We start from the raw sequence: 18,416 nt of genomic DNA, 5'->3' as shown, positions 1-18,416 counted from the left end.
TAACAGGACAGAAGTTCCTTCAACAGCACTGGGAGGGAGCAACAATGGAAGCTGTAATGTGCAATTCCCCTGTGTATTTGCACAAGGGGTGTGTTTGTTGGGGGAAATAAAAGTGGGGGGGGGGGGAAAGTTTTGTTCTTTCCTGCCACTTTTTTTTTGTCCAGCACCTTTTCACGCTTTCATCCTCCCATCTGTGATACAATTTTATCATTCCGACAAACCAACTTTTATCTCTCTCTTTCCCTCCCCCTCCCGACCTCCCAAAAAAAAATCTGGGGGGAAAAAAATAGTAGGCGTTTAATGTCCAACCCTGCTAATACATATTAATGAACGCATGCGTCTGTCTGTCTCTCTCTCTGTACAGATGAAGCAGTCACTATCACTATTAACTAGACGGGTGTTTTTGTGTGTATGTTAGGAAGAAGGAGGGGGGTTTGTTGTGTGTATGTGACCGAGGAGGAGTTTATATTTGGAGGGGGAGGAGATTTGAGAGAAGGGGGGGGGGGTGAAATAAAAAGAGAATAATTTATAAAAGAAAGAGAAAGAGAGAGAGAGGGAGGCTTTTTTTTGTGTGTGTTGTTTTTTTTGAATTGACGATTCGCTTTCTTTTCAAACATCCAACCCCCCCGTCCCCTTCTCCTCCTCCCCCCCCACCCCCTCTCTCTCTCTCTCCCCCAGTTAGCAAGTGTGCGGTTCTCCAGTTGTGCATGCGAGAATCGGTGGACTATATTGCTGTGGCCCAGGTCGCTCCCAAGCTCAGTTCAGGCAAGTGCAGGCAAGGCGAAGCGATGGTCTGCAGTAAGCTCTCACTCCTCGCTGCTGTTGCTCTCTGGTTCATCGCCTTGCGGACCCAGGTAGGATTTTGTGCGGATCATTCAGTGATTTTAAAAAAATGTTTTTGCAGCCGGGGTAAGAGAGAGAGAGAGGGGGAGGAAAAAAAACAACCACAGCAACTTTTTTCTTTTAAAGTGGGGTGTTTTTTTTTGGACTAGTGTTGCAAAATGCACACTTGCAACAATTTGCTTGTTTTTAAAAATTTCTGATTTTTTTGGGGTCTCCACTCCGTTGGACTGACGATTTATTTGTGATTTCCCCTCCCCTCCTCAATCTTGGGTTTTGTATTTTTTTAAAATTTCTGTGTTTTAAAAACTTTCAGCCGAACTTTTTGCTTTTTAAACTTTCTGCATTTTAGTTTGTGAAACTTGTCTTTTAAAACTTTCTGCACTTCATTGAAACTTTCAGTATTTTATGTTTTTACTGTTTGTGAGACTTTTTCTTTCTGTATTTTAGTTTGAGAGGCTTTCTGTATTTACTGTTTTTGTGAGACTTTGTATTTTCTGTTTTGGTGAACTTAGTATTTTATTTACTGTTTGTAGTTGTGAGACTTAATATTTTCTGCAGTTTAGTTTTGGTGAACTTTCTGTATTTTACGGTTTTAGTTGTGAGTTAAAATACTAAGTCTCACAACTAAAACAGTAAAATACAGAAAGTTCACCAAAAATACTATTTTTTCTGTATTTTAGTTTTGGTGAACTTTCTGTACTTTTTAGTGAAACTTTTTACTTTGAGTTTTAGAGAAACTTTAACTTTCTGTATTTTTTACTTTGAGATTTTAAAAAAAAATTCTGTATTTCTTCTAACTTTTTTTTAATGTTGAAAACAATCTCCTTTTTGCCAGCTTTCCCAAGCGTCCGGGCAGTTCGAGTTGCAGATAAACTTTATGCAGAATGTTAACGGCGAGTTGCAGAATGGGAATTGCTGTGAAGGGAGCAGGAGAAACCCTCAAGACCGCAAGTGCGTGCGGGCTCAATGTGATACCTTCTTCAAAGTCTGTCTCAAGGAGTATCAGTCCCGCGTCTCCCCCGGCGGACCGTGCAGCTTCGGATCTTCCTCCACCCCGGTCATCGGGGGCAATACCTTTAACCTGAGAACGGGCAGCAGCAACAGCGAGCGTAGCATTATCCTGCCCTTCAGCTTCGCTTGGCCGGTGAGTTATCCAGGGACGTGGGGAGGCTGTAGAACCAGAGAGAGAGGTCTGCAGGCGCTGTGAGATTTGCCTTTCTCATGTCTGCCTGTGTGTGTGTCTCACTAGTCCACTTAGTGCCTCCTTTCTAACTTGCACTGTAAAGCCACCTTTCTTTACAAACACTTGACTTTGTTTTTACACTTGCTATTAGCTTTCCAACACTTTCAAGCTTGCTTTAAGACTTGTTATTAGTTTTCCAACACACTCGAGCTTGCTTTAAGACTTGCTATTAGCTTTCCAACACTTTTTGAGTTTTATTTATATACTTTCTGATAGTTTTCCAATATTCGTGTCCATACAGTTTCTACACTTGCTTTCAAGCAGTTTTTTTAAAGCACCTTCTAAAGCATTAGCAGCTGTGTGTGTGTGTTCTGTTGGCGACATTTATTGGTCAGGCCCTGTGGAGGCCACTGATTGCAAAGCAGAAATGATTTTTCTTCAACAGGGACTGTTGTGTGCATTTTTCCACTCTAAGTGCTCTCTCAGTCATAAGTGTGGCCTTTTATATTTGGAAGGGGGAGAGAGAGAGGAGCAGAATGATTTCTTGCAGAATGTGTTCATTGCCATCTTAAATAGCCTCTCAGACCTCTTTCCTGTTGAGTAAATGTGGAATGTCAATAATGGTGTGGTCACAACACCATCCAAAACCTACTCACTTCTGGATCCAGCACTTTGTGTTTTGAGTTCTCCTTCCAGCCTTCGTTGTGAATCTTCCTCCCAGCGTTCATTATTTGGCCATAGGGTGTTGTTTTTGTTTGTTCCCAGTAACTGTGATGTGGGGTTAAACCGTAGGAGACCATTGTCATCCTTTACAGCATTGTTTGCTTTGTGTTTGGACTGTAGTAAGATGTGTCTGCAATGTAGGGTGGGCATCTACTATTGCAGCCATCATCTTGGATGCTTCCAGTGGAGAAACCTACCTCTGGCAGAACTTGCAAGTAAATTTGTCTCTTGTGGATCTTTGTTAGTAAGTAATTGTTGAGTCAGAATCCATGTGACTGAGACAATGACAATGGAAAGTTTTTCACTAGCCAGTAATGTATATAATGTGCCTGTCGTGTGAAGATTTGGTGATAAGCGTTCCACTTTTAAATCTGTTTTTGTGTTTGAAGAAAACCGGATTCTGTGTTTGAGTTTGCGGCTAAATAATTGGGCTTCTAAATACAAAGACTTTTCCCCCATCTCTCACTGAGTACATAGATGCTCCCTGTTGCATTGTGGCTAAGGTCTTTCTATTCAAATTTAGCGCAATCAATGTTTTTTGTTTTGGAAAGGCTTTAAAACAAAAGGATTGATGGGTGATACAGAATTATGGAGTCTTGGTACAAACCTTACAACTTGAAATTTGCAGGCAGTTTTTTTTTGAGTCCTCTAAATTTAAACCCTTTTTTGGAAAAGAAAAATAGGCAAAGAGTTGGGTTCCACCCCAGCCACTAGAGTTCTTGCCATGTCCCTCGTGTTAGAGATGTAAGAACATCCTACAGAAGTTTTGCAGTTCCGCAAAGTTTCTCATTGAGTGGGTCTGTTACTCTTGACTGACAGCTGAGCTGTGGATTGCAAAAGGAGAGGATTATCTTGATTATGTATGCCATCCCCACCCCCCTCCTCCACACTCCCCAATGAAAGATGAAATGTCTGCTGCAGATGAACTGCAAAAGTGTTCTGCGCACATTTGCATTGACTTGTTGGCTTTTGCAAGTACCTTAGCAGGCTTTACTAGTACTGTGTTGCAACAGCCAAGTAAGCACTCATTGAAGTATTTGTGAATGGCTTTTTATGTGACTCTCTTGCAGTGGAGAGGGGAATGAGAGCATTGTCTGCTCTGGTGCAGCCCCTGTCCAAATGTCGTGTTTAACTGCATCCTCTGCACTTGGACCTCTTGTAGTCCTCCGAGCTCCGGGTCTTTCATTCTGGCACTATTGGGGATTTTAGTTCCTTGTTATGGGTTTAGTATCGCAGATGACCTGATACAAAGGAGCGCATTCCTCGTAATTGGGGGTATAGGGTTGGAAAAAAGCTGCGTTGCCTTGGCTACAACTATTGACACTTCCTTTCTTCCCCCCGCTTTGTGTTGAAAGGTGAGTTCTAATTGGACATTGTCATCTTGCATGCTTGCTTATTCAGAGTGCATGTAGACGGCCATCGTGGCAAATCGGCAAATGTAAATTGTGCCACAGTAGGTGAGCAAGGAGTCCGAAACGTTGGGAGGGAGCAGTTGTGTATATAATGTGAGGGTGATTTTCTTTTTCCCTTTCCCTCCCCCCCCCTTCCTGCAAATAGTTTACAGCTTGGCTCTGGTGTGTTGGGCTTGACCGAATAATGCGAGTAATGAGTGTGGAGATGGTGGGGCTGTAAATTCATTTAAATGATTGGAAGGTTGAATGGGTTGCTAGGAAATGTAGAAGCAGCCCAGCCCTGAGGAATAGTTGGAGTGCGCTGGAGTTACACCTGCGTCGGAAGGAGTTGGCGCAACCGCCTGTGGGTTTATTTTCCAAAAGTGTTTGACCCAAGGCATTATTGTTTGCAGGGCTGCGTCTTTTTTTATTGGTAAATGTAACCCCTCTTGCATATTAGAGGGAAAACCGTATCTGATGCAAAAAAAAATGCTCAAGATCGTATCCAGGCTGTGAAATAGCAACTCACAACTGAATACAATGGGAGGATGTGTACTGTATATTGGCTGCAGAGTTCAAATACCTGAATCTTATTGACAATACAGTGTAAACTACTGTAGCCCATTGTTTGACAAAAGGCTTTGTTGCCTTGCAATTAGTTTAAAACCCCATCAAAGTAGCTTGTTTTGTCAATGTGCTACTTAAAATGTTATCTTTGCTATTTACTCCCTGCTTCTTAGTTGAAGGCTACAGAGATCATAGAATAGAATCATTCATCTAATCCCTACAGTGCAGAAGAAAGCCATTCGGCCCATCGAGCCTGCACCGACCGCAATCCCACCCAGGCCCTATTCCCATAATCCTCCCTCTCCCCCGGCACGAAGCAACAATTTAGCATGGCCAATCAACCTAACCCAGACAACATCTTTTGGACTGTGGGAGGAAACCGGAGCACCCGGAGGAAACCCATGCAGACACGGGGAGAACATGCCAACTCCACACAGACAGTGACCCGAGGCCGGGATTGAACCCGGGTCCCTGGCGCTGTGAGGCAGCAGTGCTAACCCACTGTGCTGCCCCAAAGATGGGGTTGGAAAATGGGACTAGCTGGGTAGCTCTTTCAGGAGCTGGTGCATGTGTGATGTGTTGAATGGCCGCTTCCTGTGCTGTAAAATTCTATGAAATCCTGCAGTGATTTCAATGTTGAGGAAGATTGCAGAGCAGAAATCAATTTGATATATTCCAGTTAGAGCAAAGTTCCCGTCTCCATTAATTGTGGCCCTTCAATTTTGCCACTCATATGTATCTTATTCCAGACGCTTGGGTTAATGCATAGCATAAATCTTGGATTATTTTCTGTTTTTTTTAATGTTTGGAGCTGTCTTTGGGACCAGTTAATGTTGGTCCTCCCCGTTGTAGCCTGCCTGAATCATTCTTGTTTGTTGAGAATAGGAAGGAAAGGTCCTGGTAACAATTGGTTAACCAATTGATAATTTAGAACCATAGGAAAGTTATGGCACAAGGAGGCCGTTCAGCCCACCATATCTGTGCTGGCTAAAACAAAGTTTTTAAAGTTTATCAGTGTCACAAGTAGGTTTATATCAACACTGCCATGAAGTTACTGTGAAAATCTCCTAGTCTCCACAGTCCGGCGCCTGTTCGGGTACACTGAGGGGGAATTTAGCACGGCCGATGCACCTAACCAGCACGTCTTTTGGACTGTGGGAGGAATCTGTAGCACCCGGAGGAAACCCACGCAGACACGGGGAGAATGTGCAGACTCCGTACAGACAGTGACCCAAGCTGGGAATTGAACCCGGGTCCCTGGTGCCGAGAGGCAGCAATGCCAACCACTGTGCCGCCACCACCAAAGGAAAGAAACCAGCCTCTTTAATCTCTTTCCAGCACCTGGCCCATGGCCTTGCCAGTTACAATGCTTCACACGCAAGTCGGGTATCTTTTAACATGAGTGGATTATTCCCGCCTCAGCCACCAATATGGGCAATGAATTCCAGACTCCCACCCCACTCTCTGTCCCCTCTAATCCTCCTACCGTAACATCTTTAAATTATTTGCGAGCGGCTGAGAGCTTTAGTGAGACTAAAGTACCAATCTAAAAGATGGTTGAGTTTTATTGAGATGCTGTGGTCTGGTATTTGAAAATGTGTGACGTTTTTAGGAAAGGTTTAATTATCTTTTCAAATTGAGAGCTCTTTATTTTCTCAGAGTTTTGTAAAAATCCTATGATTTGTGGTGATGTCGTTCAGCAAAGTCCTGGGATCTGAAACTAAAACAGCAAACGCTGGAAAATCTCAGCAGGTCTGGCAGCATCTGCGGAGAGAGAAACAGTTAATGTTTCGAGAGTCCGTCTGACTTGTTGAAGCTGGATGCTGGAAATCTGAAATAAGAACAGAAAATGCTGCATAAACTCCGATGCTGCCAGGCCTGCTATGGAGAGAGAGAGAAACACATTTAACATAGAATCCCTACGATGCAGAAGGAAGCCATTTGGCCCATCGAGTCTGTACCGACTACAATCCCGCCCAGGCCCTATTCCCATAACCCTGCATTTAACCTTCTAATCCTCCTGACACTAGGGTCAATTTAGCATGGCCAATTCGTCTATCTAGCACATCTTTGTGTGGGTTTCCTCCCACAGTCCAGACATGGGGGTGGTGGTGCAAACTCCACACAGTGACCCAAGGCCAGAATTGAACCCAGGTCCAAGTCTACACTGACTCTTCGACAGAGCACCTTACACGGGACCTATACCAGTAACCCTGTGTATTTACCCTGCTAATGCCCCTAACCTACACATCTTGGGACACTAAGGGGCAATTGAGCATGGCCAGTCCACCTAACCTGCACATCTTTGGGGTGTGGGAGGAAACTGGAGCACCCGGAGGAAACCCACAGGGGACAACATGCAGACTCCACCCAGACAGCCACCCCAGGCCCCTGGCGCTGAGGCAGCAGCGCTAACCACTGTGCCACCCACATGTTTCGAGTCTATATGACTCTTCATGCAAACTGAAGTTTGGAGCTCTGAAGAAGAGTCACGTGGACTCCACATTAACTCTCTCTCCCCGCAGATGCTGCCAGACCTGCTGAGTTTTTCCAGTGAGACTGAAGGCAATGGCAGCACTAAGTGGTGCTGTAACGTTTCTGGCATTGCAACAACCCCTCTGCTGGTGTCATTTTTGAACTCCCGTGGATTTTGATGTGCGATTGTGGTGTAGGGGGGGGGAAGTCTCTGGCTGGTCGGTCAGTGCATTGAATCTGGCTTTTGAGCTGAATCCAAGAATGGTAATCAACCTCAGATGCTGGATGTTATTGGGAGTGGAGTGGGGTGGGGACACTTTTGAGATGAAATTTATTTAAATTATCTTCGTCTCTTGTGCATGTGGGCACATTGTTTTATGGCCCTCATGTAACAAAAAATGGTTTTAAACAGAATACAATGAGGGGAAGCTTTACTGAACTTTTTGGTATGCGTCCAAAAAGTTTGGGATCAAATTTCAATTTTAATACAGTCACTTAAGTTTCAGTGAGTGGCCATTTCTGGACGCCTGAATCTAATCAGGACAATGCTATCTTGTCCGTCGCTGAATGAAGAACAAGAGTGGACGAAATGTAACGGGAGGTTTTGCTTCCTGGGATTAACTAAGAGTAATGCAACGCCATGTACCCGAACAGGTCAGGCTTCTTTTCAATGTCTTCTCATCAGCACTGATATTTAACTGTGCACAGGGCAGGGCAACTCTGCGGAAAACCGCGTGCCCGTGATAATGGCCTATTTGTGAGGGAAGCCATTTTGTGTAGGGTAACCTTTAGTTAGCTGAAAATTGGCCTTTGGCTTCAGGACGCTGAATTCTGAGTGTATTCAGAAAAGGCGGAGGTGGAACTTGCTTGTCGGGGGGGGGGAGAAAGTGTGCGAAGGGTAGAAATGGCTAAAGTGTTCTTAAGAGAAATGCGCAGGCTTGGTTTATTTAATTTTGCCCTGAGTAACCAGACCTCTTGTCCAGACTTGCTCTTCATGAACCTGAATGTTGCGGCTGGCTGGCTGAGGTATTGCTTCTATTAACCTTGCACCCTCCTTCAGTGACTGGTGCATTTACTACATTTATCGATGGGATGCTTTAGTCAGAAAGCAACTCCAGTACTGACTGTGTGGAGGGGGGGGGGGGAGCAGACTTGTAAAACTTTGCATTTTTGGACAGATAGTATTGGCATAACTTGCATTGTGAATGTGACTCTGGTTTCCCCCCTCATTTGTTTTAATATTTTTTTTAAAAAAAACACACGCACTGTTTGGCTTATCAGTATTGAGTCTAGGAAGTGGTGTACTGGCCACCCAGACAGAGGCGGGGATTGCTAATATTAACCAAGAACAATGGCAAAAGCAAACTGACTGCACTGAGGATTACGGAATATAATGGAGCTATCCAGAAATAATGCCAATACAGGACAAGCAACAGGAAGCACCAGTAGACTCAGCATTGCTGAACTCCCAGACGCACCAGAACTTCACATAATGGCAACTTCAGCAGATTATATATGTTCACACAGGGCGCTAATTATCCCAACAGGCTCACTAGATCCAACATTAGCCCAGTCCATGATATGCTACACGCTCCCATTTGGATAACAATCTCTATTGTGGCCAAGTGGTATTATCGCCAGACTATTAATCCAGCAACTCAGCTAATGTTCTGGGGACCTGGGTTCAAATCCCACCACGGCAGATGGTGGAATTTGAATTCAATAAAAAAAAAAATCTGGAATTAAGAATCTACTGATAACCATTGTCTGGAGTACTGAATCGTTGAATAGTTTCAAGAAGGAGATAGATCTATTTCTAATTTATTTTAAAAAGGGGAAGAGGGATATGGCAACAGGTGAGGAGGTGGATTTGAGCAGGGGAAGAGATCAGCCATGATCTGATGGAATGGCGGAGCAGGCTCGAATTTGTCTACTTCTGCTCCTAATTCCGATGTTCCATTGTTATAAAAACACACTGGTTCACTAATGTCCTTTAGAGAAGGAAATCTACCGTCCTTACCTGGTCTGGCCTACATGTGACTCCAGAGCCACAGCAATGTGGTTGACTCTCAACTGCCCTCAGGCAGCCAGAGATGGGCAATAAATGCTGGCCCAGCCAGCGACACCCATGTCCCACAAATGAATTTAAAAAAATAAAAATTATTTGGGGAACAAAGGGCAGATATGAGAAGAAAGGGATTGTGGCTTGAGTAGTTTGATTCCGGAGAGGGAGAAGGCCAGCAGCGATTATTATCATTAATTTGCTTTTGCATCTCGATTTGAATGTGGCAGGAAAGTATTTTCCCCTTCTGTTTTGGAGCCAGAGGTTATTCATGTCGCTGAGAGCAATGTCCAGTTTTTTTCTATCCGGGGTGTCTCCTTGCTCTCGTACTAGCCTTGGTGTACTGGAGCTCTGTCAGGCATTGGGTTGCAGTATCTGTCGTTAGGTAAACTTGCTCTTGCGGCCCAAGATGAGAATTTTATTTTTTTTAAAGAATCCCACTGTACAAACCAAGCTTCCCTGTGGTTGTCTCTGCGGAAGGAAGCTAGTATGATGCTGTACTGAAGGGACAAATGGCTACTGGAACTATCTGGGCCTCTGCGAAGGTCTCATTTCTGGAGTGCTTTACAAGATCCAAGTGCTTTTGAAAGTGTGGTCAGTTCTAATCTAGATAGAAAACTACAAACGGCAATCTCTTTTTGTAATGTTGATTGAGACATAAGTATTAGCCAGGACATGGGGTGTACCCCAACTCTTTGCAATCGTGCCATGGGATCTTTTATGTTCGCCTGAGAGGATACTTGAGGCCTTGGCTTAATATTGCATCCGGAGGTTGGCACCACTACCTCCCCACAAGTGTCAACCTAGATTAACGTTTATTTATTTGTGTCACAAGTTGGCTTACATTAACACTGCAGTGAAGTTACTGTGAAAATCCCCTAGTCGCCACACTCCGGCGCCTGTACAAGTACATTAAGGGAGAATATAGTGTGGCCATTGCACCCTAACCAGCACGTCTTTCAGACTGGGAGGAAACCAGAGCACCCAGAGGAAACCCACGTAGACTCCACACAGTATGACCCCAGCTGGGAATCGAGCCCGGGTCCCTGGCACTGTGAGGCAGCAGTGCTAACCACTGTCACCCTTACTGCTAGCCAGAAGTGGGACTCCAGCCTACTGCCTTTTGATTCTGTGACCAGAGCAGTGTTAACTGGAGCCATGGTTGGCATATGGGAAGGCAGGGGAGATAGGTTCAGAGAACTTCGTTAATTGACCTTTTTGACGAGCTTAAACTCCTGCTCCTGAATGTTTGGGATGCGAATGAAGGGATTGACGGATGAGGTGGGATTTTCTGGCCACGCTCGCCCCAAAGCCGGAAAATCCCACCTGAGGTCCATGGACCTTTGCATAGTCCATGTCCGGTCTGCTACCATTCCCGGGACAGGAAAGTTCTGCCCAGGCACTCCAGTCTGCTAATTGCGAATGCTCAAATTTACACCCATCAGTTGTGTCCCTTTGCTGGCAATGTTTAAAATCAAGAAGGGTTTTGGATAAAGCAAAACTGTTCCCAATGTCAACACAGTGAGGTAAATTAACTAGAGGGTGATGGGATGTATCAAATCCAGTAATAGTGGTTGGGATTTGGAATGCATTCTGGTTAGTTCAAAACCTTGTCAAGGTTTCGGGGGGGTGAAGGCTAAGTTGGGATGCTCCAAAATAGGCAGCATGGTGGTTAGTGCTGCTGCCTCGCAGCGCCAGGGACCCGGGTTTGATTCCGGCCTTGGGTGACTGTGGAGTTTGCACGTTCTCTCCGTGTCTGCGTGGGTTTCCTCCGAGTGCTCATGTTTCCTCCCACGTTTCAAAGATGTGCAGGTTAGATGGATTGGCCATACTAAATTGCCCCTTTAGTGTAAGGGGGAGTAGCAGGGTAAATGTGTGGGGATAGGGCCTGGATAGCAAGCCTCGATGGGCCAAATGGCACCTCAGATCTCTGAAGGTTGCCACTCGGGTGGATAGAGCCGTGAAGAAGGCATATAGTGTGTCAGTGTTTATTAACGGGGTTTGAATTTGAGCTGTGGGGTTATGCTGCAACTGTACAGGACCTTGGTGAGACCACGTTTGGAATACTGTGTGCAGTTCTGGAGACCTCACTAAACGAGGGATGTGGAAGCATTGGAGAGAGTGCAGAGGAGATTTACCAGGATTGGAGGGTAGGTCTCACGAGGAAAGGTTGAGGGAGCTAGGGCTTTTCTCTTTAGAGTGGAGGAAGATGAGAGGTGACTTCATAGAGGTTTATAAGATGATGAGGGGGATAGATAGAGTGGACATTCAGAGACTATTTCCTTGGGTGGATGTAGCTGTTACTAGGGGGCATAACTATAAGGTTCATGGTGGGAGATATAGGAGGGATGTCCAAGGTAGGTTCTTTACTCAGAGTGGTTGGGGCGTGGAATGGACTGCCTGCTGTGATAGTAGAGTCGGACACTTTAGGAACTTTCAAGCGGTTTTTGGATAGGCACATGGAACACACCAGAATGAAAGGGAGTGGGATAGCTTGATCTTGGTTTCGGACAAAGCTTGGTACAACATCGAGGGCCGAAGGGCCTGTACTGTGCTGTACTGTTCTATGTTCTTTCTGCACTGTAGGGATTCTGTGATTGTTCACCAGAGCAAACCCAGACACCAGGTCGAATGGCCTACAATGCTGTACTAGCTTATAGCTATGGATTGCTGTTTCTGCAGTGCAGCAGTGCATAAGACATAGACCAAGATTGCAATCTTGACTCGGGTAAATCTCTCAATACTTGTGTGATTTCTGCTTTCCATGATATATCTACTTAGTGAGCAACTCGTAACTGATTCTTCACACTTTGTGTATTAGATATTTCCTGATAGTAGTGTTGTTATGCATCTCCATTGCTGTCACAGCACTTGCTGATAACATTAGCAATGGATTTAAATATGATGCACAATAATAACACTCTCTAACTCTCTCTATCCCCCTGAAGGACAGAAATGCAATGAAACTAATGCCTTAATTATACGTCTTTCAGGAGTTTTGTGGCTACATCATACCATTGCTGACTCCGTCCAACTCTGGTGATGCTTGACTTTGTTCAGTTGAGCTTGTGGGTGCAGGAGTAGGTTGAGTACCTCTGTCCCTGTCCTGAAGTCAAGTCCTGGTACACCAGGAACCACTTCTTGCTGAATTTCCACAGCACGGTTCCCTTCTATTGTGCTATCTGGAACATTTCTCTGAGTCACGTTGTAGACCGGTTTGATCTTGGTGCCTGGGAACAGCTCTCCCATTGCTCAATTTCACGGCCAAAGAAAGCGGACCACTTTGGTTCAGAATAATTCCAGGTAGCCAACAAAGAAAATGACAGCACAGGAACAGGACCTTTGGCCCTCCAAGCCTGCACTGACCATGCTGCCCATCTGAACTAAAACCCCCTACCCTTCCGGGGACCACATTCCCTCTATTCCCATCCTATTCATGTATTTGTCAAGATGCCCCTTAAAAGTCACTATCATATCTGCTTCCACTACCTCCCCTGGCAGAGAGTTCCCAGCACCCTCTGTAAAAAAAAAAACTTGCCTCGTAATCTCCTTTAAACCTTGCCCCTCATGCCTTAAATCCATGCCCCCTGGTAAGAATGGCGGTGGCAGTTGGTTATTGCCAAAAGAAATGATATAAACATCATCATTGGGTTAAAATATCTCTCCTGCTTTTCTTGTCTCTTTGCCACTCTTGTTTTGACATTTGTCCAAAGATGTGTGGGTTGGGTGGATTGGGCATGCTAAAATTGTCCCTTGGTGTCAGGGTAAATGTATGGGGTTATGGGGATAGGGCCTGGGTGGGATTGTGGTCGGTGCAGACTCGAGGGGCCGAATGGCCTCCTTCTGCACAGTAGGGATTCTATGAACTGGACATAGCGGATCTAGATGAGACTTTGGTCTTCCAGTAATTTGGCTGGTGAGAGTCTCGGTAGTTTGTGGCGTGATGCGATACTGAAATAAGAACCTTGAGTTTGGTTCTTAAAGTACCGCCATTCTCTTCAATCTTCCTATCAATATCTGAACAGCTCGCTCTGCCAAACCATTTGCAAGCTGGATGAAAAGATGTGGTACGCATATGGAGTATTCCAGTCCTTGGCACCAACTCTTGGAACAGCTCCGTCCTAAGTGTTGTACCCAGAGAATCCAAGTTGCAAAAACAACAGGAGCTGTAATGTTGCCCCGTGTACTAAGTGAGCATGCACAGTGACTAAAAGCACATGGCCCATGAAAGATCCTGCGAAATCCACATGAAGTCTCCACCAAGGGCCATCGGGCCACCCCCCAGGACATGGTGGTGCCATCTTCTGGTTACATTGACACGCAGAACAGGGTTTCACTTTGTTCTCCAACACCTGGTCCATATTGGGTCACCAAACATACAACCTTGGCTGGACTCTTCAAGAGCACCTGAACAAGCCTCATGAATTTCACCCATGACTCTGGACTGGGACGGCCATTCTCGAGCTCCTGCAGTACACATCCATCCTGCACACTTGCGACAGGACCTCTGTCCGTCCACTGCTTAATTTGCTTTGTACCAACTGGAGATTGGGCCTGCCTCTCTAAGGAAATCTTCTCTGGAGGATACGATACGATACGGCACGGTAGCACAGTGGGTTAGCACTGCTGCTTCACAGCTCCAGGGACCTGGGTTCGATTCCCGGCTTGGGTCACTGTCTGTGTGGAGTTTGCACATTCTCCTCGTGTCTGCTTGGGTTTCCTCCGGGTGCTCCGGTTTCCTCCCACAGTCCAAAGATGTGCGGGTTAGGTTGATTGGCCATGCTAAAATTGTCCCTTAGTGTCCTGAGATGTGTAGGTTAGAGGGATTAGCGGGTAAATGTGTAGGGATATGGGGGTAGGGCCTGGGTGGGATGGTGGTCGGTGCAGACTTGATGGGCCAAATGGCCTCCCTCTGCACTGTAGGGTTTCTATGATTCTTCTATGATACCTGGGTTGGCAAATCCAGTAAAGGGAGAGAATTCAACACCCCTATGATAGCATTTTCCTTCCCTGCGCTGTACACTGTACTGATACATTGACAATGTAAGCACCCAGCGCTGTATTCTTGCTGAAGCCATGGGAGGAATATATTTTGACTCCCTGAAAAGGCTCATCGATGTCTTGTGGTCAGCACGTAGGATGAACAAAAGGCCATAGAGGTACTGTTGGAAGCTTTTCACTGCAAAAACAATAGCGAGACCACCTCTGCCCAACCGTGGCTATCCTTTGTCAGCGCCCTAGATGCAAAACCAATGGGTTTTTCAGACCTGCCCTCCATTAGATGAGAGAGTACAGTCTCCACACTGTAGAGCGAGGCATCACACGACAGAATAAGTTCCCTACCTGTCTGGATCAGAACGAATTAGCCGATTTGCAGCAATACTGTCACATCTTTGAAAGCCGCCTTCTGTGTGGCCTCCCCCTTCCACTGGGCTCCTTTGTGCATGGGTAGGTACGGTGGAGCCAACACTGTAGACAGGTCTGACAAAAACTTTCCATCATTAGTTTATCAAACCTGCAAGTGACCTTAGCTTGGCTGCATTCCTGAGCTCTGGAACTTCCTTAATCGCACAAACTTTCCCTTTCACAGGATGTAAACATCGTGCAGTGAATCTGTGGCCTAAATACTCCTCGTCCAGTGCCTGGAAAACGCACTTGCTCCCTCTTCAGACCCAGTCCTGCCTCTGAAAATCATCTTAAAACTCCATCCAGTTGCTGAGATGCTCCTCCTCAGCCTGACCTGTAACTAAAATGTTGTCTAAGTGGACTGCAACCTGGGAAATGCCTGGGCTGTCCATCGTCCTTTGGAAGATTGTGGGACTGGAGGATGCACCAAAAACCAAACGATTGTACTTGAATAACCTTTTGTGTGTTGATGGTCACGTACCACTTCCAATCTTCCTCTCACCAGTGTTGTTGATATGTCAGGCTCCTGTCCACTTTTGCAAACGTCTTGCCTCCTGCAAGGAGTGGCGCAGTGCTTGGCACTGCTGCCTCTGTGCCTAGGGGCAGCATGGTGGTGCAGTACCAGGGACCCAAGTTCGATTCCCAGCTTGGGTCACTGTCTGTATGGAATCTGCACGTTCTCCCCATGTCTGCGTGGGTTTCCTCCGGGTGCTCCAGTTTCCTCCACAATCTTAAAGACGTGCTGGTTAGGTGCATTGGCCATGCTAAGTTCTCCCTCAGTGTGCCCGAACAGGTGCTGCAGTGTGGCGACATGGGGATTTTCACAGTAGCTTCATTGCAGTGTTAATGTAAGCCTTACTTGTGACAAGGACGGGAACAGCCTGAGGATCTGCCAAATAGTTTACCCTGCAATGTACCCAGTTCGCTTGTGAAAACCTCCGGATATTTCTGAATGATTTCTTCTTTGCTTAATCTCGCCCTCGCTCAGTGGAATTTTTCTGAGCCAGCCACACCTTGTACACTAGGCCCATCCCTTTTACCACCAGGAGCCACCCTCTTGCTTCATGGTGCATACAGTATCTGCCTCCGACGCTCCGAGCAATGGAATCTCCAATCACTCTGCAGCACCAGAAAATCCCAGCTGTGGGCGAGGTCGGAGAATTAAAATTTATTCGTGCCACAAGTAGGCGTACATTAACACTGCAATGAAGTTACTGTGAAAATCCCCTAGTTGCCACACTCCGGCACCTGTTCAGGTACACTGAGGGAGAATTTAGCATGGCCAATGCACCTAACCAGCACGTCTTTCGGACTGTGGGAGGAAACCCATGCAGACACGGGGAGAATGTACGAACTCCACACAGACAGTGGCCCAAACCAGGAATCAAACTTGGGTCCCTGGCACTGAGGCAGCAGTGCTAACCACAGATAGTCTAGCAGTATCCGTCCAGAGCCGCCTTGAAGGTCTCCCCATGATTACCGATGCGGAGGCTCCTGTATCTACCTCCCCCTTTATTTGTTTAGCACTGACCTCTGTAGTACAGGCTCTGCATACACCCCCCCCCCCCCCCCCCACTACTAAACATGGTGTAAGAATACTCCTGTGCCTGGTGTGAGCTTTTTCCAAGTGATGTGGCAAGGGAAAGCAAGTCGAAACATGTTGTGAAAGTTGATCATCTTTATATAAAACGAATGAAGTTTAAAGCATGTACTCAAAATTCGGAGAAGCTGACAAAATGACAGCTAATGGCAGTGAATATACACGGGTAACAACTGACGTCACAGCACTTACTGATGACAGCAATAGATGTAAATAAACTTCATAAGCCTCTAACATATCTCCTCTTCTCAATTTGAGATGGAAATATAATTGATTTGGAAATCTGAAGGTGTTGGGAAGCTGGATGCATTCATAGAATCCCTACAGTGCAGAAGGAGGCCTTTTGGCCCATCGAGTCTGCACCGACCACAATCCCCACCCAGGTCTTATCCCCATAACCCCATGTATTTACCCTGTTAGTCCCCCTGACACTAAGGGGCAATCTAGCATGGCCAATCCACCTAACCCGCACATCTCTAGACTGTGGGAGAAAACCGGAGCACCCGGAGGAAACCCACGCAGACACGGGGAGAATGTGCAAACTCCAGACAGGCAGTGACCAGAATTGAACCTGGGTCCCTGGCGCTGTGTGGGTTCGCTCTGCAGAATACAGCTGTGTGAAGTGTGCCACTTCTAGGTGTGTACCAGGTGGGAGCTAGGACAGTTTTTTTTTTGAAAAGGAGACAGGTTCGAAATAGGTGAAGGGAGGGTAAATAACCACGAGGTGGAAATGAGCAGTCGAAGGGTAAGAGATTCGGAAAAGCGAGCTGAATATTTTCAGCAGATTGTGTCCCCTCTAGTCTTGTACCTTTTTTTTTTGAAGATACTTTTTTTCTCTACTGTGTTGCTTTCTGTTTTTCCTCCGCCCCCACCTCAGGCTTGTTCTTGCTGCCCCCCCCCCCCCACCTCATGGGGGTCAGTCTGCTCATATTGTCGTCCTCACAAGCTCGCTCTCCTTCCCTCTCTTTTCCCCCCCCCGCACCTCATCAACTTGCGCCCACAACCTCGCAGAGTCATTCTCCTTCCCTCCCCCAACAATCCTTCTCGCTCACTCCCTTTCTCTCCCCCCTCCAAACCCCACCTCACTGACCTTCTCCTCCCTCTCCATTGCCCCTGCCGACTGATAGGACAACATAGCAGTGATAGGAAGTTTTTGAAGTGATTGTTTAGACTTGTACTTTTAAAATGCTGACAGTGCAGTCCCCTATCCTTTTTAACTAGCTTACTTACTGGCACGTGAAATTATTCTGCGTTGGGAAGGGAACTTTGTACATTCAATCCATCCCATAGTGGGTAATACCCCTGTGGTAACGTGCATTCGATTTTGTAGTGTACACTGACGTTTGATTTTTTTTTTAATCTTGGGGATCGGGGACGCAAGTTACAATAAACTTGTAAAACTGAGAGATGTGATCCCAGGGTAGTCAGAAGTGTCGTTTTTGGAGTAAGCAAAACATTCACCACTTAATATTTCCAAAAGGACTGCATTTGTGGCAGTAACTTCAACATATCTTTATGGAGATAGTATCTAATGTGAGCAAAGGTGCTTTAGTGTGACTCTTCCTTCCCCCCCCCCCCCCCCCCCCCCCCCCCCCCCCCCCCCCCCCCCCCCCCCCCCCTCCCCATCAGAGTTAACATTTTTATTGGTAAATGTGGGTGGACCGTGCTTCCTGCACACTGAGCAATTATAATGATGGACAGAATAGTTTCTTTGTGCCGGATATATTGGTCTGAATCACTGCTCTGTGTCTTGAGCTCTCCATTAATTCAGTGATGAGCGTAGGTCAAGTCTGAGCCTGGGAAAAATAAACGGCATACTGATATCTATCCAGTACTGATAACCTGACTGTGAATCATCCGGGGGGAATTTTAATGGGAAAAACCTACTCCGTGTGTGTTAATACTCACTATTTAAGTATGACCAAGCTTGTGTCCACCGTAGACTATTCTTTTACCTAGTAATGGAACCTAGAAGATTTAGTTTTACAGCATTTGGATTTCTTTGTGTTTTGAGCTCGTTATTCTTGGGAGATAATTTTTAAAGTAGCAATCAAGAGGGGCGTGGATAGGGGTCAGCTGTTTTCTGCATTGTTGGATTCGATGGATTTGAGGGAAAGTATTTTTACCCAGAGGGTGGTGAGGGTCTGGAATGCGCTGCCTGGGAGG

The 18,416-nt window shown here is 46.0% G+C and overlaps 1 protein-coding gene across 1 annotated transcript in view; it reads left to right on the top strand.

The window, feature by feature from the left end:
- The first annotated feature begins 667 nt into the window (after positions 1 to 667).
- The window catches only part of jag1b (jagged canonical Notch ligand 1b), a 65,184-nt gene continuing 47,435 nt past the window's right edge, over positions 668 to 18,416 (top strand). The window contains exons 1-2 of the mRNA XM_078230345.1: positions 668 to 854; positions 1,679 to 1,987. Of these exons, the coding sequence (XP_078086471.1) occupies positions 708 to 854; positions 1,679 to 1,987 (456 nt within the window). The 5' untranslated portion in view covers positions 668 to 707. The remainder of the gene's footprint in view (positions 855 to 1,678; positions 1,988 to 18,416) is intronic.

Source organism: Mustelus asterias, chromosome 15, assembly GCF_964213995.1.
Source record: "Mustelus asterias chromosome 15, sMusAst1.hap1.1, whole genome shotgun sequence".
In the NCBI taxonomy this organism is placed as follows: domain Eukaryota; kingdom Metazoa; phylum Chordata; class Chondrichthyes; order Carcharhiniformes; family Triakidae; genus Mustelus; species Mustelus asterias.
Note: the sequence above shows the minus strand (reverse complement) of the source record. Positions and strands in the feature narration are given on the sequence as shown.